Raw genomic sequence first — 24,066 nt, 5'->3', positions numbered from 1 at the left:
TCTAACTTCACTGAAGAAAGAAAATTGCCACATCTTACCGACTTTGGGATCCAAGACTAAGCCCCCAGCATATGCTGCTTTCTTTTTCCCTATCTTTGATTTATTCTGATCTTCAAAATCTTCGTCTTCATCCACCTACATATGGCATTTAAAAAAGTCATTATCTAGTCTCTAAGATTTCTGTAATGTTAGAGGAGTTATTTTTGGCAAGTCAAATACAAATTTGGGAGCCAGTGTCAAACTTGTTTTAAAATATATGCAAAATACAGTGTTCTCATCACGATCCTTACTAAAGCCCTCCACTTGTCAAAACAGCATTCAAAGCAACTCTGATAGGAAAAAACTGCTAACAAGAGATTACAAAGACCTTAAAGTATGGTCATCATTCAACATGGTAGCAGAATGCCTCTTCCAACTGGCTGCAAAATCCACACTAAGAAAAAGATCAACTCATGACCCAGAAGTGGTATGGTTGCCCAATTAAAATGCTGTTTTTGCAAATAGTTTGGCTGGGCTTGAATAAAACAAATAAAAACATTATTACTGACCTAAAGAATATTCTAGGATTTGTTATGTTGTAATAAGAAGAATTCTCCCAATTCTTCAATTCTATTTTGAATAATTTAGAACTCCAGTGCTACTTTGATGCAACAATACAACCAACATAAATTATTGCTTTAAAGTTTGCTGTTGAACTTGTTTAAAAAATAAAAAGCAAAATATAGTGAAATATGAACACTACCTGAAATTTTTATTGGTTCATTAACAAACATATGGGTATTTCTATAATTATTATTTACACTGGTATTATACAAAGGAATTTTTAAAATACCTTTGGATATTTCATCCATGTAACAAATTTCTCCTGAAATACTGTTCATCAAAATGAATAAATGCAGATATTAAACAACACAGATTATCTTCTTTACTGTTTCCCCACCTAGACAAGTACTTAGCTTATTTTAATTTTAAACTAACAAAACAACTGAGTTTTCATAGATCTGTGATGCAATGAAAAAGCTGTTACACTGTCCCACTCTCATTATCAATTCCACACAAAAACAGTGTTTTAATTAAGCATACACTATACCATTAAGTTCTATCTGAGTTATGTTTGGGGTTCTTCATATTCCCACAGAATAACAACATGCAAATATGGAAGATTTTTTTTTTCCTTTTTTTTAATAAAAATTCTTGGGAAGAGAGAAACTGGACCCACCGGCTTCTGTGGAGGCTTTTTGAAAACTTGCTTGTCAGGCACAATGTAATCCTTCTCATGAAAGGCATGAAGCAGCAGGAACTCGTTACGTTCAGATCGGCCGCCCATCATTGTCCTCGACTAAAGAGGGGGTGAAAAGAGAACTCAAAGCAAAGCACAGAAAACACTGACAGCAAAACAGACTAAGCAATGTCCTCCAACTATTAACCTCACCTAGTATTACTATTATTCTGTATCATCACTGTGCCCAAAACTCAAATGTGATATTTTTAAGGAAGTTTTACATTACTTGATTAGGACATTGAAATCTCCTACCCATCATAGCAAAAAATTTACAGCACTGTGCATTCTAAATTAGCGTTTAGAAATTAAACCAGCAAATCAAACCCAGAAAACATGGAACTGTTCTGGGGGGACAGTGGAGAGGGGTGGAAAGTAATAAAAATGTACCATGATATTCCCAGAGATGTTTGTTATCTGAAGAGCCAGTGGCAGAACATTCAGCTCACACATGATCTGGAGAATGAACTTGGCATCTATCCAGGTGTTTTCCAGCATGAACAGTAAGCGAGGAGAATCACTAGGGAAAGAAGGAACATGGCCTAGCAAAGTAAAAATCAATCTCCTTTGTAATCTGTAGAGTTTAGACCTATGTGCTGTATGGAACACACAGTACCCATAGCACATGACTGAAATTTTACAGCAAGCTCCTGTAATTGAAAATCTACCCCAAAACTCAGGCTTGCATCTCCTACACCAATGTTACTAAAAATCAATCTGCTTCATACATAATAAGCCACCAGTAGCCACCACAAGTAGCTTGAAACATTATAATGCTAAGACAGTATTTAACTTTTCAAGTCCCAGTATGCTAAATCAGCATCCTCATGACAAATCAAGTAAGCAGAAGTAAAACTTTATGTCAGAGAACCAGCCCCTCTGCTCTCCAGAGAAGGATTAAAAGCCCCAGTAAGCAACATACCTGTACATATTTCGAATTTCCTCTGGCAGAATTGTTACCTTCTCTGTTTTCAAAATCTGATGGACCAGTTCAGACAAATGGTAACTTTTGCAGCGAATTAGTTCTTTAGCAGAAATTTCTACGTCACAGATCATTCGACCGCAGGCAGCATTCCTTTCAGCAAACCCTCCTCGGCCCTTCATATTACACAAGGAGAGAAAACCCAAATGAAATGAAACATACAAACATTAACAAAAAACATCTACCCACAATATACGTTTACAGGACTCAGTCAAGTCAGTAGTCAAGTCAGTCATGTCAAGTACTCTATTAAATACCACTGATACTCAAGGAATTATAATTATGCCCTAAAGGAACCCATGGTATAATTTCACTGTATGCAGATACTAAGAAATAGATAACTTTCACTACTAGTTATATCTTAACTCTTAAACTATCATGCTATTTTTTCCTTCAGCCATTAGAATAGTAACAACAAAAACCTGGGTGTGGATTTTGTCTTTACTTCAAGGATACTTTTTGTAATAACAGCAGGATGAAAAAGTCACAGAATCACACAAAAATACCCAGCTTGGCATTTAGAAAGGACAAGAACACAGCCATGTTCAGCATTTCAATACTCCAAGCTCCACACATTGTGTCCTCTGAACAAATATGTAGTAAGAACTACAGAATTATGAGCTTAGCAGCTCTCTAAAGGATGATTCACCCATCAATCCAAATTGCTTTTTCTCATTTTACAGTTACAGCAGACAAAGATGGTTACAGTAAAGACTATTGCAATTAATATGTCATTACTATCATCTAGTTGAGGTAAGTAAACTAAATTAGCCTAACTTGAAAATCAGTTTATCCTACTACTGTAATAAAAGTCATATAAACACTCATAATTTCTGATCTGGGACCCACAAAATTCAGCACGACCAACAGTCAAAATACATCAGTGTCACATTTACAATTCCTCGGAAAAACTAATTCATTTTTAATCACATGCAACATAAAGAGGCTGAAAAGACTTAAGCAATCTTATTACCCCAAGCTTTGGCATATTAGACCTCCTCAGTCGACCTATCTTGGACCAGTGAGGGACTTTGCACAAATTAATTCTTTGAAGCAGCACTTCCAGATCAAACCCATAAATATTATGACCCTTGAAGCAGAAAAAATAACAAAAAAGGTTACAACAAATGCAAATTGAAAGACTTACTTTCACACACTCAATATTCCTTTGCCCTTTGTGATTTTTTCCAACTAATTGATGGCATTATCTCTCTTGTAGAAAGCACTTTCTAAGAGAACGTTCATCAACAGTGCTCATTAGTCTTAACACTAACAATGCTGTTCAGTAGAATACCAAAATCAGCACTATAACTGGCTCATAGCACACACAATACAGATTCATGCTTTGATACCAGAGATTAGGATCGAAAGCTTTCCAGAATAATCCACAACATTCTTTGTAGAGCATATAAACGGAAGCTAAGAGTAATTCCCTTTCTCTCCAACTGTGGAAGTCACAATAGTGGCATCAAAATACTGTGACTTTTTTTCCTTTGATACTATAACATGAACAGCTGCTAAATCTGGGTAGGAATACCTTGCAAGAAATATTTACATACCAAAGCACTCCAGCAATATTTTAAACAGTGTACATTGATGACACTGGTCTGTACCCTCAGCTGAAAGCAAAATGCTACCCTGAGGAACACCAGCCAGTCACCAGGAACTGCAGGTCCACTCCAGCAGGTACCTCTGTGGAGTGCAAGACTGTGCTACAGAAGCAGCTCCTTGAAACGGGAGCAGCATTTCAACAGCACTAATTAAACCAGGTGCACATTAAACTGCATTAACACAGCTCTGCTGTTTTCTGGATAGGAGCTCACATCCCTGCTCTTGGCATCTTCAATTTTAAGCCACTGGCTGCAGTGTTTCTTCTGATTCCTTGCCATAGCCACCAGGAAGTTTAGGTCATATGGCAAACACTGGATATCAGCTGCAGTGAGCTGAAAACATCAGGCATTGACTATTCATTTCATAATATTCCCATAACTTAATTACTTGTATCTACCTACATAAGTTAGGTAAATATATACAACCTAACAAGCTGTATGTAATCAACCTCAGACTTACAACCAACTTCAAATTGTCAGAATTTTATTATGTGTAAGTCAGAATTGCACATTTAAAAAAAAAGAAAATTAGCAATTATAATAAATTCTCAGCTGCTAAAACAGTAGAAAACATAAGAATGCTTATTGCAAAACTTTGCTCTGATCTCGTGGATTTGTATAGATGATTACTTTCATTTACAGCACAAACACAAATTGTATGAGCATCTGAACTGCAACAGCATGTTCAGTATATCAAGAGTTCCCATTTTTCTAGAAAATCATCCGGTTTTTGTTGTTTTGTTTTTCTGAGTAAAGAAAAAAAAAACTAATTTGTTTCAGGTATTGTGAAAATACTGCCTATTTTAGCTATTATGGGAAATAATAGTAAGTATAAAATGCTGTCAGGGAAAATTCCATATCATCTTTGTATCAAAATATACCCGCTGTCTCATAAGCAAACTCAATTCATAAGGCAGTCTAAGACAAGCATTAAAAAGCCTATAAGGGGACAAAAGAAAAAGAATAAAGCTGACCAACTGACAATATGCTTTAATTTAACTCTCAAAGTCTCAGAACTACTCACCACAACAACATCTGGGTCAATTTTGTGAATCTTCGCAAGGAAAAATCCCAGCAGTGTTCTCTCTGTTGCAGCAATTTCTATTTTAGCATTCTAAAAGGAGCAAGAGAGCACCTGATTTCAATGACCCAATAAGTTTAAAATGGAAGCATGTCCTCTCCCCTACTAGTTACAAGACAATAACAAAGCACCAGAGGTCTGCTTTTCCTTCTGTAATTCAAGGATTTTTTTTCTCATTCCCATAGACACTGGAAAGCTTTTTCCTATTCTGTTTTTGAATGCAGGTGTCTAGTGATATTTTAAGAGCCTCCTAAGAACCAAGCACACCAGGAAAATGCTCCATATACACACTTCACTCACAGACTTTAAGATCACACAGAAGTAGAGGAAAAACAAAAAGAGGTTACTTTATTATTCTTTCATCTCCAGCACATCTTCTAAATTTTGACAGCCTTTACTCTCCAAGAAAAGACGATACAAATTCTCCCAGTCAGATATAATTAAAATTAACCACAATTTTAGCCTCTTTGCAAAATCTTTCCAACTCTCCTGTGTAACACCCCGTCTACTTTAAGAGCACAATTAACAGCAGTTCTGAATCACACAGAGCACACACCACTTTTTTAAAAGCAACACAGAATAAATACCTTGATTTAAGTTTGCAGAGTGGAAAAATAACTAAATAATCATTCCATTCCTTCAACTATTTCTCTTCACCACTTAACAAAAGCACCATGAAATTCATATTCTATAAGGTACTGCAACCAGAAGGGTAACAGAATGAAATTACCTTCTTTTTAACAGCTTCTTTGAAGTCATAAGGAAAAATGCAATCACTCGGTTTGGAAACAGCTGCAAAAAGTGATATTTGTACTTACATACAAGTTCCTAATTGTACCCTCCCCACAAGCACCCACTCATAACAAAGTGAGCTGAGAAAACTGATCTCTAATTCTGAAACACAAACACCAGCTTTAAGTGAACACTGCCTTTAAGACAACTAAGTAATTACTAAAGCATTAACCCATCCCAGTCAGTCACATCTGAAGTTATCACTGGACATTAAAACTATGGGCCACAGCTCCTCAAGAGCCTCCTCTCACCAGCACTCAACACCTCATCACTTCCAGTCTGGGCCTGAATCTCAAGGTTTAGATGCTATTACTGCAATGACACTGCCGCAAGACTTTTGTCCCTAAAAAAATTTGTTGATAAATAATTCCACTCAGAAGAGCTGAACAGAAAAATAATTAAAGTGACAGTGAATAAATGGTCTAAATTAATGGGCATATAAAGGTTGAGTAAAACCAGTAAAAATTACAGGCAACTGTATAGAGCAGGAAGGGTTACTTGGCATCATCTCAAACTAAGAATTTTTTAATTAAGTCTTCAATAAACAGTCAGTAACCAGTGAAATTAAAAATGAGGAGAAAAGCCTGTCTGGGAGTTGAAATTTTGTCAGTTTTCTATTTTAGGCCATTATTGCTGTAGTGACAGAAAGAAATCAAAATTTAAATAAATAAATTTAATATAACCCCCACACAACCAAAAAAAACAAAACAGAACAAAAGAAGAAAAAAACACCAAATTAATTATTTTTCTACTCAAACTGTTCCAAGTACATACCACAGAAGTGTGTTTGAAAAGGAGGCTGAGGTGGAGCCTTATCCAAAGGAAATTTCTGATGAACCAGAGCTGCAAGAGCCACAACCTGCATTAAAGAGATATAGAGCACACAACTTTAGAAGCACAAATAAGCATGCTTACTATCCATACTCATTTCTTCCATCTTCTTTTCTTTTTTAAGAGTTCCTCATCTCTTTTCTCTTGTTTCTCCAACAGATCTTTCTTAAATTAATTGCAATGACAAACAGTTGAAAAGAGGAAAGTTATCAAGTGACCTCAAGGAAAATAAAATAGTACTTGCCCCTAAATGATGATAAACTTGAGAGGAACTTTGGAAGATTTTATCAGTTTCTGTTCTGAATCTGACCAGACCCCACAATGTAAAGGATTCCCTATGGAATGCAGGAGAGATTTAAGCAGAGAAGCCTTGCCTCAGGAAGGAGTGCCCCTAAGAAAGCAGTCAACAATGCCAAGAAGCCAAGAGGTTTAGTGTTTGGAAGCCAGTAGCTTTAATGATGCTTTTGACTGCTTTGCTGGCAGGATGGCCTGCCTCCCCAGACATTGATCAGGAAAACCCAACAGAAAACAAAGCAGAAAAGGCTTTAAAGCATCTTGGCAAGCAGGGTCTTGTTGGTACCTTGTGCATGTCCTGTTACTTTGGCCAGAAGCTACATATATTCCACATTTTCACCAAAAAAAAACTTAAATTCACCAGGAGGAATAACTCTCCTTGAAAAATCTGCCAACCTATTAGCCTTCAGTGAGACAGAAACAACTAACCTATGCTATTTGTGAATACTAAATCTCTTCCAAAGTTAGAGCGTTAATGTTAAAAAACAGTGCCTAAAGTAAACACTGTGGTTTGCAGTCCACAACTGAGAGTCGCCATCTACATCTCTCCTCCTTTCTGGGGAAAGATCTTGCAGCAGATTAGCAGGTGCTCTAAGATGAAGACCAAATTCTCATTTTAAAATTAGTTTTAGTAGTAGAAAAGCCTGGTCGTTTTACTGATGTCCTATGATTAGCTCTAGCCTAATTAATTAATTAATTAAGACTAATCCATTGACAGCTGTGCTGAGGCAGTCTCACTTATAACTATGAGGCACAACAGACAAAATAGAAGGCTTGAAAACCTGCATAGGATCCACTGTCATAGTAAACATTCTCAGCAAGCAGGTCCCCTAGCCCAGTAAAATTTCTTTGAAAAGCACAGAGCAGAGAAACTTTGCAGCAGTAAATATATTTAAACATGTTTTACGAGGCTCTTCCAAGCCTTAGGAAACTTAGCATACGCCAAAGAACAAGACCAAACCAAAATGAGAGCAGATTACTCACTTCATTCTGGTGAGTCTTTGGGTTCTGAATGGTCTTCATGCTGAAGGACATGACCACCAGAGGAGGAGGAGGAGGAGAAAGATCTTTAACCACATTCACTAAGGCAGGCTTCATGGCCACAGCCTCCACTTTACACCAGCTGACCGGCTGATTTGAAGGCTCTGAGGAAACAACACAAACCACCTCCATTTTTCTGGGAGTCATAGACAAGGCTTCCCTGATGCCACTGATGCACAGAGCACATTCTTTAAATGTTTTGCCCTGGTGGGACAGTCCAAGACCCACACTAATCCTGCCCAATTTTTGGCAACTCCCTGGGCTCTGACTTGCCAGTCAGCAGGAGCTCTTCAACACCAAGTGAGAAAGCCAAGATTTGGATCATGCTCTGCATAACCCAAAACATACTTCAGGAAGCTTTACAAAGAGCCACACACATACATACATTAGCCAGTCATACTGGTTATCAGCCCTGTCAGTGACTGAGCCAGCTGCTGAAGTGGAGAACCCCCCTGGTGTGAGCATTCACACAGTCAGTCCTACACTGGAAGTGCCCCAAGAAGACTGCAGTAATAGATGCAGCTTTTGTCTGCCACGATCAACATCTCTATGTCCATGGGAATATGCAGCACACGTTGAATAAACAGCTCTTACCAAGCCAAAATAAAGCAGCATGACCACGTGTACGTGCTGCACACCACTCATGAGGCAGAAAAGATTTAAAGCTAAAACAGCTCCACACCACAAACTTTTCCATGTGTCAGGAAAAAAATAAATAAAAAGCTAATTCACAAACAAAAAAAACCCTATCTAGCAGCTGTTTGTTCTTAAAATATATATTTGCAGAAAAAAAAACAAATCTTAAGTTATCAAGAGCAGAAAGATGAGTCATTTTCAAGCTAAGTAAGTTTAGTTCTGTATACACAGCATTAGGGTATATATCTAACAGCAGCTGCTAGGCACTGCAGTTCCCTCTCACAGGCATTAAAAGTTAGTATCTCACCTGCACAGTACACAGCTTTATATGGTCAGGCACTCCAAAAAAGGAAGAGTAAGTTACAATTTGTACTAGATAATGAAAATTAAACCAGTAAGTTGCAAGGTTAATGTACAAAATAATTCATCCATCCAATTTAAATTTCTCTTCTCCCCCCAGTCTATGTGTTTCCTAGTAACCAGGTATTTCACATGCAAACCATACGTGGATTTTTTATTTCCAGCCAGCAGGGTCCTTTGATCTTCTGATTCATCAAGAGAAGTTCCAGGCTAGAGGTGTTGGTTCCAAAGACATGTGAGAATGTTTGTCCCTTCAGATCTTGGGGAAGCCGAGGGCATTCAGCCTAACAAATAACAGAGCAGTGAGTGATTTCACCCTACAAAAGTCTTCAAGGCTGACACACCATATTCAGACAGCACTTTAACAAAACTGCACAGTACTGAAATCACTGTCATTCCCCACAAGCAAAGCCCTAACCCATAATACCTTACAGTAATTGAGGAAATCACACTATAGACTCCACTTAATCAGGATAGTAATGTAAAAAACACACTGAAGTTCTACATCCACACTGGATACATCAGCCAAGACTACAATGTTCAATGACCATTTTAATACAGAAACTGCTCACATTTTAAACTTAATCAGACAAAAAAAAAAAAAAAAAAAAAAAAAAAAAAAAAAAAAAAAAAAAAAAACAAGTTATGGTATTTTATCAGATTAATTATACTCACCGAATATTTAACTTCTAGGTATTCAGATTTTGCTGGTACATCCGGAATCTCAAAAGCATAGTACTTTTCCACTTTCTATATAAAATAAAGGTATTATGTTTTCAGTATCTCCCAATTGAATATTCATTCTGACCAATAAGAAAGCTAAAGAAAAAAAGGCCAAGCAAAACACACATTTCAAGTCTCAATGGGCTTAATCATGTATTATCAATTCTGCAACTTATTATAACCAGCTGTACATAGTAAGAATATTTTAGAGCCTGTTTTTAATCTCTAGATATTTTCTTAGCATAAAGAGTTTCTACAGAATTGACTTGCAAGTATACTAACCACTAACAAAAAAAAAAACAAACAAAAACACCTAGTAGTTAGGCAAACTCAGAAATATTCTTAAAATTCACAGGTTTCAGACACAGTCATGAGAATTGGTGGCTGCAGATAACTGCATAATCCCAAAATGGCTGAGACGGAAAGTGATCTCCAGGCATTTTCTAGTCCAGCTGCCTGCTCAGAGCTGAGTCAAGCACAGTGGGTTGTTCAGGGCTCTCTCCAGCCAGATATGAATATCCCCAAGGATGGAGACTCCACAGCCTCTCTAGGCAACCTCTGTCAGTGCTTGATCTCCCTTACAGTAAAGCAGCCGTTCACATTCTGATAAATTTCCTGTGTTTCAAATGGTATCTGTTGCTCTTGCCCTCCACTGGGCACCAGCAAGAAGTCTGCCAGAGTCACCTTTACTATGCTCATCAAACGTTTATAAACAATTAACGGATTTGCACTGCCAAAGCCTCGCCCCTGAACCCTCTCTTCTGCAGGCTGAGCAGTCCTAGTTTGCTCATGACAGATGCTCCAGGCCCTGTAATTATCTTTGTGGTCCTGTTCTGGATTTGTTCCAGTAGCACACATTATTCCTCACACAGAGGTGCTCAGCTGAACACAGCACTCCACTGGTGCTCACCAGGGCTGCAAAGGAGAATGAAACAACTCTTGACACTTCCTGGCAGCCCATGGCAGTCTTTTCCCCAAGGGTACATGGTGGCTCTTATCCAACCTCATGTGTACCAAGATGAACAGGTCCTTCCCTCCAAGGCTGCTTTCCAGACAGCCACCATCATCTACTAGCACCTGAGGTTATTCCAGTCTTCATACAGGATCATTTCCTCTTTTTTTTATTTGATGGGATTCCTGTAGGTCCTAAGATATATCCAGCCTGTTGAAATTCCTTTGACAGCACATCCATCTGGTATATCAGCCTCTCCTGGGTTTGTACTGTCTGCAGACTTGCTGTGTGTATGCTCTGTGCAACCATCCCATCCAAATCATTAACAGGATGCTCAGCAGGACTGGATCCAGTATCAACCCTTGGGGGGCATTCCTAGGAACCAGCCTCCACCAGGATTTTGTGCCAGTGACCACAACACTGAGCCCAGCAGGGCAGCTGGTTATCAGCCCACCCCTCTGCCCACTTCACTAGCCCCCACTCCATCAGTTTGTCTGTGACGATGCTATGGTAGGCAGCATTGAAAGCCTTACTGAAGTCAAGATAAACAAGTCACTGCTTTCCTCTTGTCCACCAAACCACTCCATCTCTTCCTAGAAGGCTACCAGTGTGGTGAAGTATCATTTTCCCTCTGTGAATCAACACCAAACACTCCCAAGCACCTTCTGACATTGGCCAGCTCCCTCTGCACACAGGGTTGCATCCCATCAGATCCCACAAACAAATCTGTCCAATTTGTTTCAATGTGCCCTAACCTGATCCTCCTCCTCTGAGGACAAGCATTCTTTGCTTCAGGCTTTCCTTCTGGTCTCTTGGGCATCAGAGATTACTAAAGGCTGGATGAAGCAGTAAAGATCAAGGTGAAGACATGAGGTGTCACAGCTTATTCCAGGACCTCTGTCACCACATCCCTGTCAGCAGCAATCTTCTCTTAGCCTGCCTGTACCTACAGCAGCCTTTCCTACAGGTCTGTCTCCTGCACCAGACCAAACTCCAGGTGGGATTTGGCTTTCCTTTCTCCACCACAATGCCCCTTCCACTAGTCCATCCTCTAATCCTGACCAACTCTGCCCACCTTCAGGCAGGTCTCCATGCATTCCCATTGCTCTGATACACAAAAGGGCTTCCCCCTCCCTGCTATCCCAGCCTCTCTTAACCATATCCTATCCTACCACATGTCTATGATCACAGCCAGATTGTATCCCTGTAACTGCACAGAACTCCTCCCTTTACACTGCAGGTTTTTGTGTAACAGCACTTCAGAGAGGAGAGGCATGATTTCCCAACCATCTGCCAGCTTTTATCACATGCTTACAGCAGATCATTTCTGTGGCACTACTGTATTTTTCATTTTAAGTGACTTAGGTTTTACTAGAAAGTAGCCAAGTTTGTTTATGTATCTCTAACCAAGACAACTGAAGTCTGAAGTTCAGTACAACTCTATTGAAAGTTAAGTATCACTTCTGCTTTCTTCAAGAACAGTAACAATTTTCTACAACACAGCTTGTCAGTTTCCAAGAATAACTACCTTCATTTTCTAAATTATAACAATATCCTGTGCAACAGTGCTCTGGCACCTGCTGAAATGACATGCTCTACCATGTCATACATGTGTTCTGCCCTCTTTACAAACAATCTGCACCACTGTTACATACTATTGTTATTATATTATGCCATCACTATGCTAGCAGGAATTACAGAGGTATTTACAATGGGAATTCCTAGAGGCACCTTAAATTAAAAATCATATTTCTCACTGGATAGTGCACTGTGTTCACCACTTTATACACAAGATTCAGCATAATATGCCACTAGAGGAAGTCTAGTAAGAAAACACAAAATCACCAAAAATGGGAATAAAATTTACAAATTAACAAAATACATGCAGTTAGGCAAAACTGAAGTTATTTGGTTTGGGGGTTGGATGACTAGGGCTTTTTTCCTTAAATTAATAGCATCAGCAGTAGTTCCCTCAGGGTGCTACAAGAGGCAAGTTAAGCTTGGTACTTCATGTACTACTGCAGTTTTAAAGCTGCAAAGCCCAGGCAGGAGAGGAGAGGGGCCTCTGCTATAAATAGGAAGCAGACAAATCCAGAAACTACTATGGCACCAACAGTTTCATGGAAACAGAAGTGCAACATAACTTGATAGAAGAGCATCGCTATGAAGCCAGATCAGCATTGCAAATTACCATGCAAATGTAGATCTGAACTGCTGAGCCACCTAACAGGAGAACAGATCTGTAACGTAAGAGATGGCAATGCACAGCTTTTAGCACATACCACTGGTGCTCCCCCTGCTCTTTTTTTTAATTTAAAAAATAACTTCTCAGGCTTCAAACAAGTTCTTGTTGCAAATGAAAGATGAATATAGTATAAAAATAGTCTGCTGTAGTGTTTCATCTGTGTTATTCCACAGAGCTCAGCTCAATTACAGGAGCGTCTGGTCATAACTCAGTGAATGAATGCTTGCTGCAGAATAATCTGCCCTTCAAGTGGCCCTTCAGAGAGCAGAAATGAGCAGCAGTGATTAGCTGCTAAGTTCCTAAGTGGAGTAAGGCTGCTTTCAAATTGATTTGTGAAGACTTGCTAACTTGGCAGCAGTGCAACCCATTGAGGCTACAATTAGCAGCAGGTGCAGCAGGAAATGATATGGCTTAAGTGTGTTCAAAGGGACAAAGTTGGGTGCTGGCAAGGCAAAGATGCACACAGAACAACCTGTCTCATTGTCTCCACATCATCACAAAAAGGGATATTCTGAATAAAAGAACTCTGGGTGCATGGCAGGGATGTCAGTAACCTTCCTGACTTCCAGCTACTGATGGAAGAAGAGTGGTTTTCAGTTTCATAGTACTATGCAAACACCAAGACTTCATGTTACTCAATGCATTGCTCACAAGTCTTGTGACCTGAGCAACACAGCCATTAGTTTGAAATCTTTCAAAACACCAACCCTTAACAACACAGCACTGAACCGCTGCTGCACATCACAGAGCAGGGGAAATCTAAAGCACATTAGCTCTTTACCACACAGAGTCACAACTGGGTAAAGATCACTTCTTTGGAGCATTCCTTTAGGTGAGTGCCACAAACCACTTCCATTTGAGAGCCCTGCAAATCCCAATGGACACCCAGATGCACGGGCTGTGTAACAACACATTGCCTCTGGTGGTTTGAGTAGCATGAAAAGGAGGTTGATGACTCCTTGTGATAAACAGACCCAGGTATATAACCAGGCAAATTCAGGTGTCTCAGGGAGGAACAGAAGAAAAGGAGGGCACAGTAATGGGGCAACCCCATTATTTCTACAATTACCTTGAAGAAAGCACAAAGCCTCCCTGCTGCAGAGATTTGGCCAGATTTGGTGCCACTTGTTCATAGTCAGTTTTGTGTAATCTGAAATACCTGAGTTATTGTAATACTATCTTTGGCTTTTCTCCTACCTCCCATATTACTACTGCCATACCTTCTTACTATCTCCAGTTCTCATTAAACCTTCCCAGTATGCAGTAGCTATCAAAATTAGGAGGAACTTATACAAGCAAAATAAAGCTGGATAGCTTTTATCCTTTTAATGAAACTCTGTTTAAGAATTCAACATAATTTGAAATCTTATTGTTCAGAAACAATTCTGGTAGGTTATTTCAGAGCTTCCCTGCACCAACTATCCTGCCTAATTTATTCATGAACTAAAAACTACAAATTCACTATTTTGCTAAAACCACCCTTTAAATAGCTCTCTTGCTGCTCATTCCCTTTTAATGTTTCTAGACAGCAAACAGGTGTTATCATTACTCTTCACTTTACTAGCTAAAAAAATTAAAGCTCTTTCACAGCCATCTCTGTTCTAACTGATTCTCTTTTTGTCTCATCCTTCCAACTGCCATCTTTTGTACCTGCAGTCACTTGAGTTCATCTTTCCTCATGACAGTGACCAAGTGTTATAATATTTAAGGAAAAATCTCAACTGTGTCTTTGTGCTCCCACTTCCCTACTCCTGTTACATCCAATGACACCACAAGTACTGTTGCCATATACCCAGACAAGACTGTTGGATCTTTTGCCCTGAGTTCTGTGTAAGCTCAGTAAAAATTTGACAGGCTTTACCTTGAATTTTAAGAGCCATCTTTGAACATTCAACTACATTACTCTATTACCTCATTCACATTACTCTTACTTGGCACATCATGGAAAAGATGGAGGTTTCCCGAGATTCTGTAAGCAGATCTGCATCTTTTTGGAGACCTTTCTCCCTCTTTACTTTCTAGAGCAGAAGTGTTTTCATCCTCTTTTAATGAAAAATTGTTTTTCTTTGAGTTCTCCCCCTCATTCTTGAAAGGATTTTTGAACACTGAGCTATCAGCAACTTGTGTTTTATATGTTGTTCAATTTACTCCTTTCCGAGTATATTTATCCCTGATCCCACATGTAATTACATCATAATCAACTATCCATCAGAAATAACTCTGAAAACTGAAAAACCTAAATTTACATCAAAGTTTTGAGAAATAAAATAAGATAGAGCAAAAAAAAAATAAAAAAAAGTCTTACAAAGTACTAATGTCACATCCATTTTCCCTGAACTCTGTAAATAACACACTAAGGTACAAGTTGCTGAAAAGTTGTCGTATCTCACATGACTTTGCTATTTGAGAAACACGGCTCACATTTTCACTTTAACAACTTAAACTTCCAGAATTACTCTAGCTAGCTTTGAATGAGATGACCTCCAGAGAATCTTTCCAACCTGAACTACCACACAAACTGTTTTTATTTTCCCTCATTTGCATGCTGTAAAATTCCATTCTCCCTGCATATTTACTTGCCATCTCACTCGCTAATGATTAACTATTCAGGAATGTAAAATCATAGGATTGCCAGGACGGGGAAAGTTACAGCTAATGAAAACCAGCTTTGCCAGATTAATGACATGTTATTTCAAGAAATATAGACTTTTCTGAGCACTTCATTCAGAACAGATTTTTCCCCTAACTTGAATGTTTGCCACATTTCCCCACTCAAGCTTCCCACCTCCACCCTCTCCTGTAAAAGACAAAGGCTCTATGTAAATGGACAATAAAGCTCTGACACCAGCAAACTAATTCAGTCCAAATCTGCAACATTATCAGCAGTATCAGCTCTTTTCCCAAAGACTCATGACTAGTATTATATTAATTTATGTGCAAAGTTGCCATTACAGCAATATTTTGTTTTTCCAATGTCATTTTAACGATTTGTTGAGCAAACAGAACACAGCCAAGTAACAATTTTAAGACTATTGCCCATAACTCTAAGCACAGAACAGCTTTCAAGACTGAATGACAGTCCTCACTTGTTACCTCCTGCATAGCCACACTATGACAATCCACACTCTGAACAGCATGCACGCTAAAAAGATAAATCTGCAAAGGCGAGAAGAAGGATGAGACATGCCAAGAGAAAGTTCAATAAGATATCTGGTCAAATGCAAAGACAGTCTAATCCCAGAGTACAGACTTATCTGCTGAACAACACAATCCTATTTCAAACTCTGACAGCATAAGCTGATACTAAGGCTTTAGGTATCAGAACTTGTATCTGTTCTGCAGTCCCAAAAACAAGTCAGCAAGCCAGTCTGACACAACCCAGTTTTAAAGAAGCTAATGAGTATTTACAAAAGCATTGTTTAAGGTGCTGGTGGAACAACCACGTTGCAGATTTACCATTCTTAAAGGAATACAGCTGTTTTGGATGGTTTTCACCAGCAGGTACATTTACACCTGTCAGGAGTTATGTATTGGTGTTTTGGCACAACCTCCCTCCCTGCACAGTGTTTCAACAGCCTTCCCACCTCACAAATCAGAACAACAGAAAATGACCAAATAGGATGCTTGCAAACAAACCTTCGATTTGAACTTCATGATCTTGTACTTTGGTGAAATGCTGTCATTAAATTCCTTGAATACACTCATTATAGTTACTGGAGTCTCCATCTCTTTACCAGTAGAAAGGTCAATTTCCTCAAAAACAGAAGTGAGGTTTTACAAATTAACAAGAATGCCAACAGACTGACAGTAAGTTGAATTTTACTTTGCTATTATGAATCTCTTCTTTTAGGAAAAACTAAAATGCAATCAGCCAAGAAATCCCAAATTTAGAAAATATTACTTGAAACAATGATTAAAAAGCACTACGTTTTCTAGTAATACTTCACGACCACTTTATTTGCTAAGCAGCAAGTCTAAGGGTAAAAATTTTTCTGCAGTTGCTAGTTAGGGTCAGGGGAAGTCACAGGGCTCTACTCTGCAGCTCACATGTGATATATTGTGTACACATTGTCTTTAACTTTGTCACCTACATCAGGCAACACTGACTTCCAGCAGCTTCCATAAACACACTGCTAAACTCATAACCTGCCATAAGCAGACTGAAAGGTACTTATGTCTGACGTGCTTAAAAGTCACACTTACTGTTTCACGTGGCAGCAGATAAACAGTTCTCTCAATATTTTTCACTGTCACACAACAGCTGACATAGGTGGTTGCAGATTCAATCCAAACTTTGCCAAACAGAAATACCACACCTAAGGGGTAACGGCAAAGAATTCAATATGCAAGTTTAAAATTAATCATTTCTAATCTTGCCTGAAGCAGCTTAAAATGTATTCTTGCATTCAAACACAACCATTTCTGTGTTAGGTCCTTGAACAACAAATCTTTTCAATGTATCAGCACATTCTAAACCATTCTGAACACCAGTTTTACAAGCAGACACCTGTTACCATTCTTCATGTCTCTACCTCCATTGCTATAGTAACACCTGGTATGTAAAATTCAAAATGGCATTACACAGCCAGCCTCAAAATTCTGTTCTGATATTCATTGCTGCCTATATTAGTTTGATAATCCCTGGAGAGAGGGAGGAAGGAGAGAGATGTCAGTGAAAGCTGAAGATTATCAGAATGCCTATGCTGTCAATCACTCCTCTAACATTTGCTACCTACAGTTTTTTACTCTTCAGCTAGACCAGTATAATTAACTCCTTTCCCCTACACTTCAGTACTGTGACATCAAGACTCTATTAACAATAAAATCTGTAGAAACACACCCCGAAGACAACAACTAGAAGCTGATCAGCTTTTAAGTGACTACTTTTAACAAATGAGGACACCAAAAGGTGCATGACATTGCTAGGAATCCTGAGTGCCAAGATAGCAGTTGCAACCAAGGGAGACACTCAGAAAGATTATACAGAGCAGGACGAGTGGCAACTGACTGTCGACAATGTCATTACATTGACATTGAGCCCAGAGAACTTGGCAATAACACAAAATGCTGCAAACTGCTAATCAAATTACATGGAACTTCAAGATAACATAGTATCAAGCCACCCGACTTTCAATTTGCAAATTACAAGTTCAAAAAACTTCCAAGTACAACTCAAACCTGACTTTACCAGGTTCCCTTCAAGCTCCAAATAATCTGTCTCAGAAACAGGGTTTCATGCATAGAAGATTTTGGAATCTGCATTTCTCCTTGGCCTGGCAATGCACAAACAAGTCCTTGGTTAAGAACTATAATTTATCTTTGCCAGGAGATCTATCAGACATAAAGGCACCTTTCTTACTCCATTAGATCAAAGATAAATCAGTAAAGATGCACTAAGATGGATGACAATGGATGACAAAGTCAAACTGACAGTCTAAGAAAAATCATTTTCTGAGTGCTTGGAATAGATGTGAACAAGACTACTTTTGTCAAGGACAGAGAATGCAGCAGTTTTGAAGATGATAAGAGCAAGGATACAAGTTTCAGCTGCACAAAGTATTTTAAGAAATTTTAATACAGAAGTAATCTTGAAGATTTAGACAGTTTGAATAGAAGTATCGAGAAAGAGCTCCAATTGCAGATCTAAGTGACAGGGAAGATGAGGTTCTTGTCCCCAGCAATCTTTTACTTTTTTGTTAAGGGGTAAAAAAAGCCCCACCTAAGATAGGTTTGTATCATACAGAAAGATGAAACTGTGAGACCACAAAACAGCAGCTGACTGCTTGAACAGCTGGAAATATTAAAGAGCATGGAGTAGTTAATCTGTCAGAAGAGTACATATAAGCAGGGGAGGTAGAAAGAAGCATAAATGAGCCAGTCAAAGAGAAGGTAAAAAGCTGCCTGGATTGCAAAGACAAACTTCTATCAACCCTAGCACAGACAGATAAGTGGTCTTAATAACCAGACATCACAGAGTCAGATTAATTTAGAATCGAAGCAAAGTAGGAACCTTTTGAGATTATCCAGTTGAACACTGACACACACTACCACCCCCACAGACAGTAAAAGCAGAACTAACTTCAAAGAGTTTTCAGAGACATTCCATGGAAAAACAAAACAAAACAACAAAAAACAAAACCAAAAAAAAAAAAAAAAAAAGGAAAACAAAGAAAAAAATCAACTGAGATATCGGGCCCTATCCCCTGCAAAACCAAGGAAAGAATAAATAAAGAAAAAATATGAATAAAGCTTATAAATCAGAGCCTGTGAAAAGAAAAAGCATGCTATTAAATGAATCAAAAGGTAAGCAAAGTCAAGACACAGGGAAAACATCTTGCAGAGGGCAAAAAAATAAGGGCAGGTTTTATTCGTTATTTCTTTAAAATGTTAATAGGATCACAATTCCCAAGTTCTCTGCCTAAGATCATAAAGAGAATTATGAAAAGAAAGCCTCCAAAAAATCATTAAGTTTGAAAGAGTCTAATGATTATGCTATAGTATTTACTCTTCAGGCAATGCATTTGACATCACAGCAAATGAGGCATAAACAAAGATCATGAACATGTTAAACAAAAAGCAATATCAAAATTTTCCCTTCTACATTACTAATTGAAAACAGGTGCAGTCTTTATTATTCAATCCTGAAAAAGTCATAATGAGAAAAGAACACTCCTTGCATGCGAGGAACAGAAATCTTTTCATAATTATGTTCCATTCAGCAATCACCGACTTAGAAGACAAAAAAAAGGAAAAATAACAATAGCGGGTTCTTTAAAAGTAGCAATTTTATATTAGAGCCATTGATTTCATCAAGATATCTATGATTATTACCACTCCCATCACCAAGCTGTTCAGCCCAGCACAGTCTCATGTTTAAGTTTGGCATCCCAACTCACAACAAAAGGTGTTAACAAAGAAATCTATCTGACTGAATGCTTACAGCTTCAACTGAAAAAACCCCTCCAACAACGTGTGAAAGAACCTTCTGGTAAACACACATGAAGCACAAACTAGAAACCCAAGATCCTAAAGCTGCTGATGAAATGAGGGGATAGATGGGAAGTGCTCACAACAGATATGAAATTTTTTTGTCAGAGCTGACATCAGAATGCTGTAATTTGAACACTATGAGAGCTGGGATTCACACTTCAACTGCACAGAGTATTTTACCAATCTTAATTCAAAGACAATCTTCAAAATTTAGATAGTTTGAATCAGGAGATAAGAAACACAAGACAGACCTTGTGTTTTTCAGACCACCCTCCTCCCTTGACAGACATACCTTTCCTTTGTATAAAACCATGCAACTGCTATTGTACAGGCTTTATTCATCCACATGAATTCTGAGCTGCTTTTCCAAAAACAAGAAAGCATGCTCAGTTATTGCATCTGGGCAAGAAATTAACAACTTCAGCTTGTTCCTGGAGTGTATAAAATTTTAAGGACAATGGGTCACCAATACTGAACAGTGCTAGTAAGTCCCTGTTACTTCCCTACCTCTATACTAGGCCAAGAGATGACATTCTCCCAGCAACAGTGCCCTGCTCTGCAGACAGAGGTACACAAAAACAAGAGATTAACATCTTAAGAGCACAGAGACAAAGGGTAACTGGATGTAATTTAGTCAAGTCTGAAAACCCCAATTTTCCAAAAAAGAAAATCTGAACAAAAATAATCAGATTGGCATTTTCTGCCTTTAACTGAGCAGTTACCTGGCTGACTGAACTGATCTTCATAAGCATCCAGCCAAAAAAATCTTAAGACTTGATCATCACTTTCCCCATTCACAAGTGGAAGGAGATTGGGGTCCAGCTGAACTTCTGCTGCTACTAGATCAACTTCATCCTCATCAATTCTGTCCCAACACGAGAGACTTGGGAGAGAACTTCTGCAGATTTTGCAGAAGAATAAAAAAGAAACAAAAAAAGATTAAAATTGTGCCTTTGCTATAATGACCACTTTGTTTAAGACAGAAACCCACATTTGAGTATTGTTCTTGATACACCAGACACAGGCTTTAAAAATCAGTCACCTGGTATTTCAGCCTTGGTCAATTCAAGTTTGTATCTATCAAATACATCCATCCATCTAAAAAAGTTGTTTAGTGGAAACAACAGATTATTTCAACAAAACTACCTTTTCAGTCATTAGGTATTTAGGTCTTTCATCATTCAATTATTTTACAGTTTGAAATATTTTGTTATGGAAACATAATTCAAAATTTTCTAAACAATTAAAAAAACAAAACAGGGAAAAGCCCACCTTTTTTCCCATTTCCAAAGACACAGCTGTTCACCATTACTTTTAGCAATAAAACTTTTACCTACCTCTATTATGAAATATTTTCATATTCACTTGGAGTAAGTATTGTTAGAAATTCCTTGGTTTTGTTTACTAACATCAAAGCCCAGTATGTAACACCTACATTGAGTCACCTCAGTGTGCTGAAATATATATTATCACATGCTAGATCCCAAAAACATCAAATACTTTCCAATTAAGTAGCTATCAGCATGTTACTATTCCTAACATAACTACAAAAAAAAAAAAAAGCATTGTGTAGTATTATTACCATTTTGTCTGTATCACAATTATCCCTTTGGCAAATACAAATATGAAGATAAATCTAAGGTTTATGGAAATTGAGAGCCTTCATAGTGGAAGTAAAAAGAAGAAAAAAAAAAAGATTCTTACAAGATAGATGTCTCTTTCTTCTCTGATCCCAGCTGCTCTGTCTCTTTCTTCTCAATTTCATTGTTTCTTTTCAAGCTTTCAGCTGTCTCAGGTAGAGTTTCCACATGCTCTGCTTCCATAGGTTCGTCAAAGTCCTCCTCATCAAAATGCATCATTCCCTGATCATCATCTGCAAGTGCTGCAGGTAGAACTAAAGGTTTGAATCATTAAAATGAAACACTGCATACTATAGCAGTATGCAGAGGTGGCACTCTGTAAGCATGACCATAAAATACAGTATAAAGATAGCTTAAACATGATACTTTGTTCCTATCAAAGCTAGCGTTAATTTATTGTTTTTACACTACTATACCAGAGTTTACTATAAAGAGCATCCAGAATTGGGTTTTGATTTACTTTTGATACCTTTAGTAGCTTTCTCTCCCAATGCCTTCACTATTCCCTCATTTTCTACAGGTTTTTGCACGTGCTTGGTGTCCTCATTTTCAGAGATGCTGATGGATTTTGTTGTATAATTGGGATGTTTACGATGAAATGAGGCTGGAGGAAGAGTTTCCTTTCTGACATGAACAGGAGCTTTCTTTGATACAGGCGTGATTACCTGAAAAACATTTCCATGAGTTAAAAATAATCTTGTAAGAGCAAAGAAAAAAATATGCAACAAAATCTTTCACTTGCTATTTGCAGATCTAGCAGCCAGGGCTAGAGGAAAAGTTCCACCATGATCCTCTCTTACTACATCTCCCCTTTTTTTTCCAATAGCTTCTAGTTTTGAACACAACTGTTGAGTAGCACTCACGAGTACATGAGTAGCACGAGTAGCACTGGTGATTATTTTCAATGTTAACAGCTGATGTCACACAAGGTTTCACAAATCAGATGTACCTACACTACTCCATTTTCCTTCTACAGACCATTACCAACTATCTCATTGTATTTCCATCTATAAAGTCCTTTCCATTTACCAGAACTCCTGACAAAGTGCTAGGCTTCCATCCTTAGCAGCCCATCCTCCTTTCACTCCAAAAACTTCCACTAGGGCAAACTGCTATCTGTAGCTTCAATTTTTCCATTTGTTTTCCATTTCTACAAAGAATTTGTTTCTTATCCCTCTCCATAATTCCTGCTTATTTCACCTCCTGTCCTTATTCCCATCCTCCTCTCCTTGCCACAAGGGTCTTTTCTTCTCTTTGGAAAAGAGAGCAGAAACTCACCTTCGTGCAGTTTCACCTGTCAAATGTAACAAACTACAAACTCCTACTATACTACAGACACAAAACTAATTGTACTGTTTATGTGTTCACATGAAAGGTGACGCAGAGAAAAACACCAAATCACACTGTAACACTGCTATGGAAGGTAAGGAGAAAGTTAATTTCCAGGAGGAGAAATTAAAGTCAATGGTATTAAAACCAACACATAGACTAGTACTTATTACAAATGAGAACATTTTTCTTTTCTCCATTACCTTAGAAGTTTTGGACTGCACAGAGAAAGGATTGAGTGGTACTCCAGCAGATCTTTTCCTTTTCAGCATTATAATTGGTGGTGGACTTAGCTGAACTGTCTGAATATTGGAAGAACAGAGAAAGTGACAAAAGGAATAGTTGCTTAGTGTTTTTTTTTGTCTTGGTTAGTAACATTTTCCATCAGAGGGACACCAATACTTTTGGCTGATGAAGAAAATAACCTCCTGATATGAAACCCAGCCCCATAAAATAATGATACCTGGGCAATCAACCCATGAAGACACACACTAGATTTTTCTGGGGGAGGAAACAATCTGAGAAAAACCGCCATCAAGTGAAACAGTTTTCAAACAGTAGGAATTTCAAAAGCTAACGTGCCTTTATTGCACAAGAAACAGAATAACTTGTGCTGTTTTTCATGTCTGCTGAAGCAGTAGTTTTGAATATACATGCCTCATGAAAGGCAAAAGTGCTCTTTCAGCACTGTCCTACTAGAGGAAAACGCAATTTATTTACATGTACAGATATTTTATACTTAACCTTATCAACAGCTAGTAACAAAAGAATTTAACAAAACAAACAACACAAAAAATCAGTAGCTAACTAGTGTTTAAGAAAATAGAAATCATAGTGTAATTATTATTTTCCCTAATCAATGTTCTACAAATGTGACAGCATTAAAATGCATTTCTCTAATGACACCAGGGGGGTGGGCAGGCATAGTATAGTCATGGTGGATTCTATAGCCTCAATCAGATGTCATAGGGAAGAGTAAAATAAGAAGAGCACAAAACTAAGAGAATAACTTTACACCGAGACATCCTATACCCTTTACTGCACTGAAAAAACATGTTAAGCTTATTACAGTTCAACATATTCCACCTCAGTATCTCACCAGTATCTACAACAGTTTCAACATCTACATGCAAGCAATCCTTTTGGTTTTAATACATCTTGCTAAAAGGGCATCAGATACATTTGAGACAGTCCAACCCTATCCCAACAGCCATCCTGCACTCCTGCCTCTAAGAGAGTGTTAACCTGGTTCTCTGTAATCAGGTCAGAGAGATATTGCCT

At 38.1% G+C, this 24,066-nt stretch overlaps 1 protein-coding gene across 2 annotated transcripts in view; it reads right to left on the bottom strand.

Annotated features, from left to right (window-relative positions):
* POLA1 (DNA polymerase alpha 1, catalytic subunit) overlaps positions 1 to 24,066 on the bottom strand; it is a 184,703-nt gene that overhangs the window by 156,016 nt on the left and 4,621 nt on the right. Inside the window, exons 7-23 of one of the 2 annotated variants that reach the window (XM_062488096.1) lie at positions 22,989 to 23,087; positions 21,926 to 22,121; positions 21,521 to 21,710; positions 20,539 to 20,714; positions 17,030 to 17,142; positions 16,463 to 16,579; positions 9,582 to 9,656; positions 9,052 to 9,190; positions 7,854 to 8,014; positions 6,519 to 6,603; positions 5,683 to 5,744; positions 4,896 to 4,985; positions 3,235 to 3,351; positions 2,202 to 2,377; positions 1,670 to 1,799; positions 1,220 to 1,339; positions 39 to 135 (exon numbers count right to left, since the gene is read on the bottom strand). In XM_062488096.1, coding sequence (XP_062344080.1) covers positions 39 to 135; positions 1,220 to 1,339; positions 1,670 to 1,799; positions 2,202 to 2,377; positions 3,235 to 3,351; positions 4,896 to 4,985; positions 5,683 to 5,744; positions 6,519 to 6,603; positions 7,854 to 8,014; positions 9,052 to 9,190; positions 9,582 to 9,656; positions 16,463 to 16,579; positions 17,030 to 17,142; positions 20,539 to 20,714; positions 21,521 to 21,710; positions 21,926 to 22,121; positions 22,989 to 23,087 — 2,143 coding nt within the window. The remainder of the gene's footprint in view (positions 1 to 38; positions 136 to 1,219; positions 1,340 to 1,669; positions 1,800 to 2,201; positions 2,378 to 3,234; positions 3,352 to 4,895; positions 4,986 to 5,682; positions 5,745 to 6,518; positions 6,604 to 7,853; positions 8,015 to 9,051; positions 9,191 to 9,581; positions 9,657 to 16,462; positions 16,580 to 17,029; positions 17,143 to 20,538; positions 20,715 to 21,520; positions 21,711 to 21,925; positions 22,122 to 22,988; positions 23,088 to 24,066) is intronic. The other variant, XM_062488097.1, reaches the window with a different exon arrangement.

This window comes from Cinclus cinclus, chromosome 2 (assembly GCF_963662255.1).
Source record: "Cinclus cinclus chromosome 2, bCinCin1.1, whole genome shotgun sequence".
NCBI lineage: Eukaryota > Metazoa > Chordata > Aves > Passeriformes > Cinclidae > Cinclus > Cinclus cinclus.
This window is presented reverse-complemented; position numbering and strand designations above follow the sequence as displayed.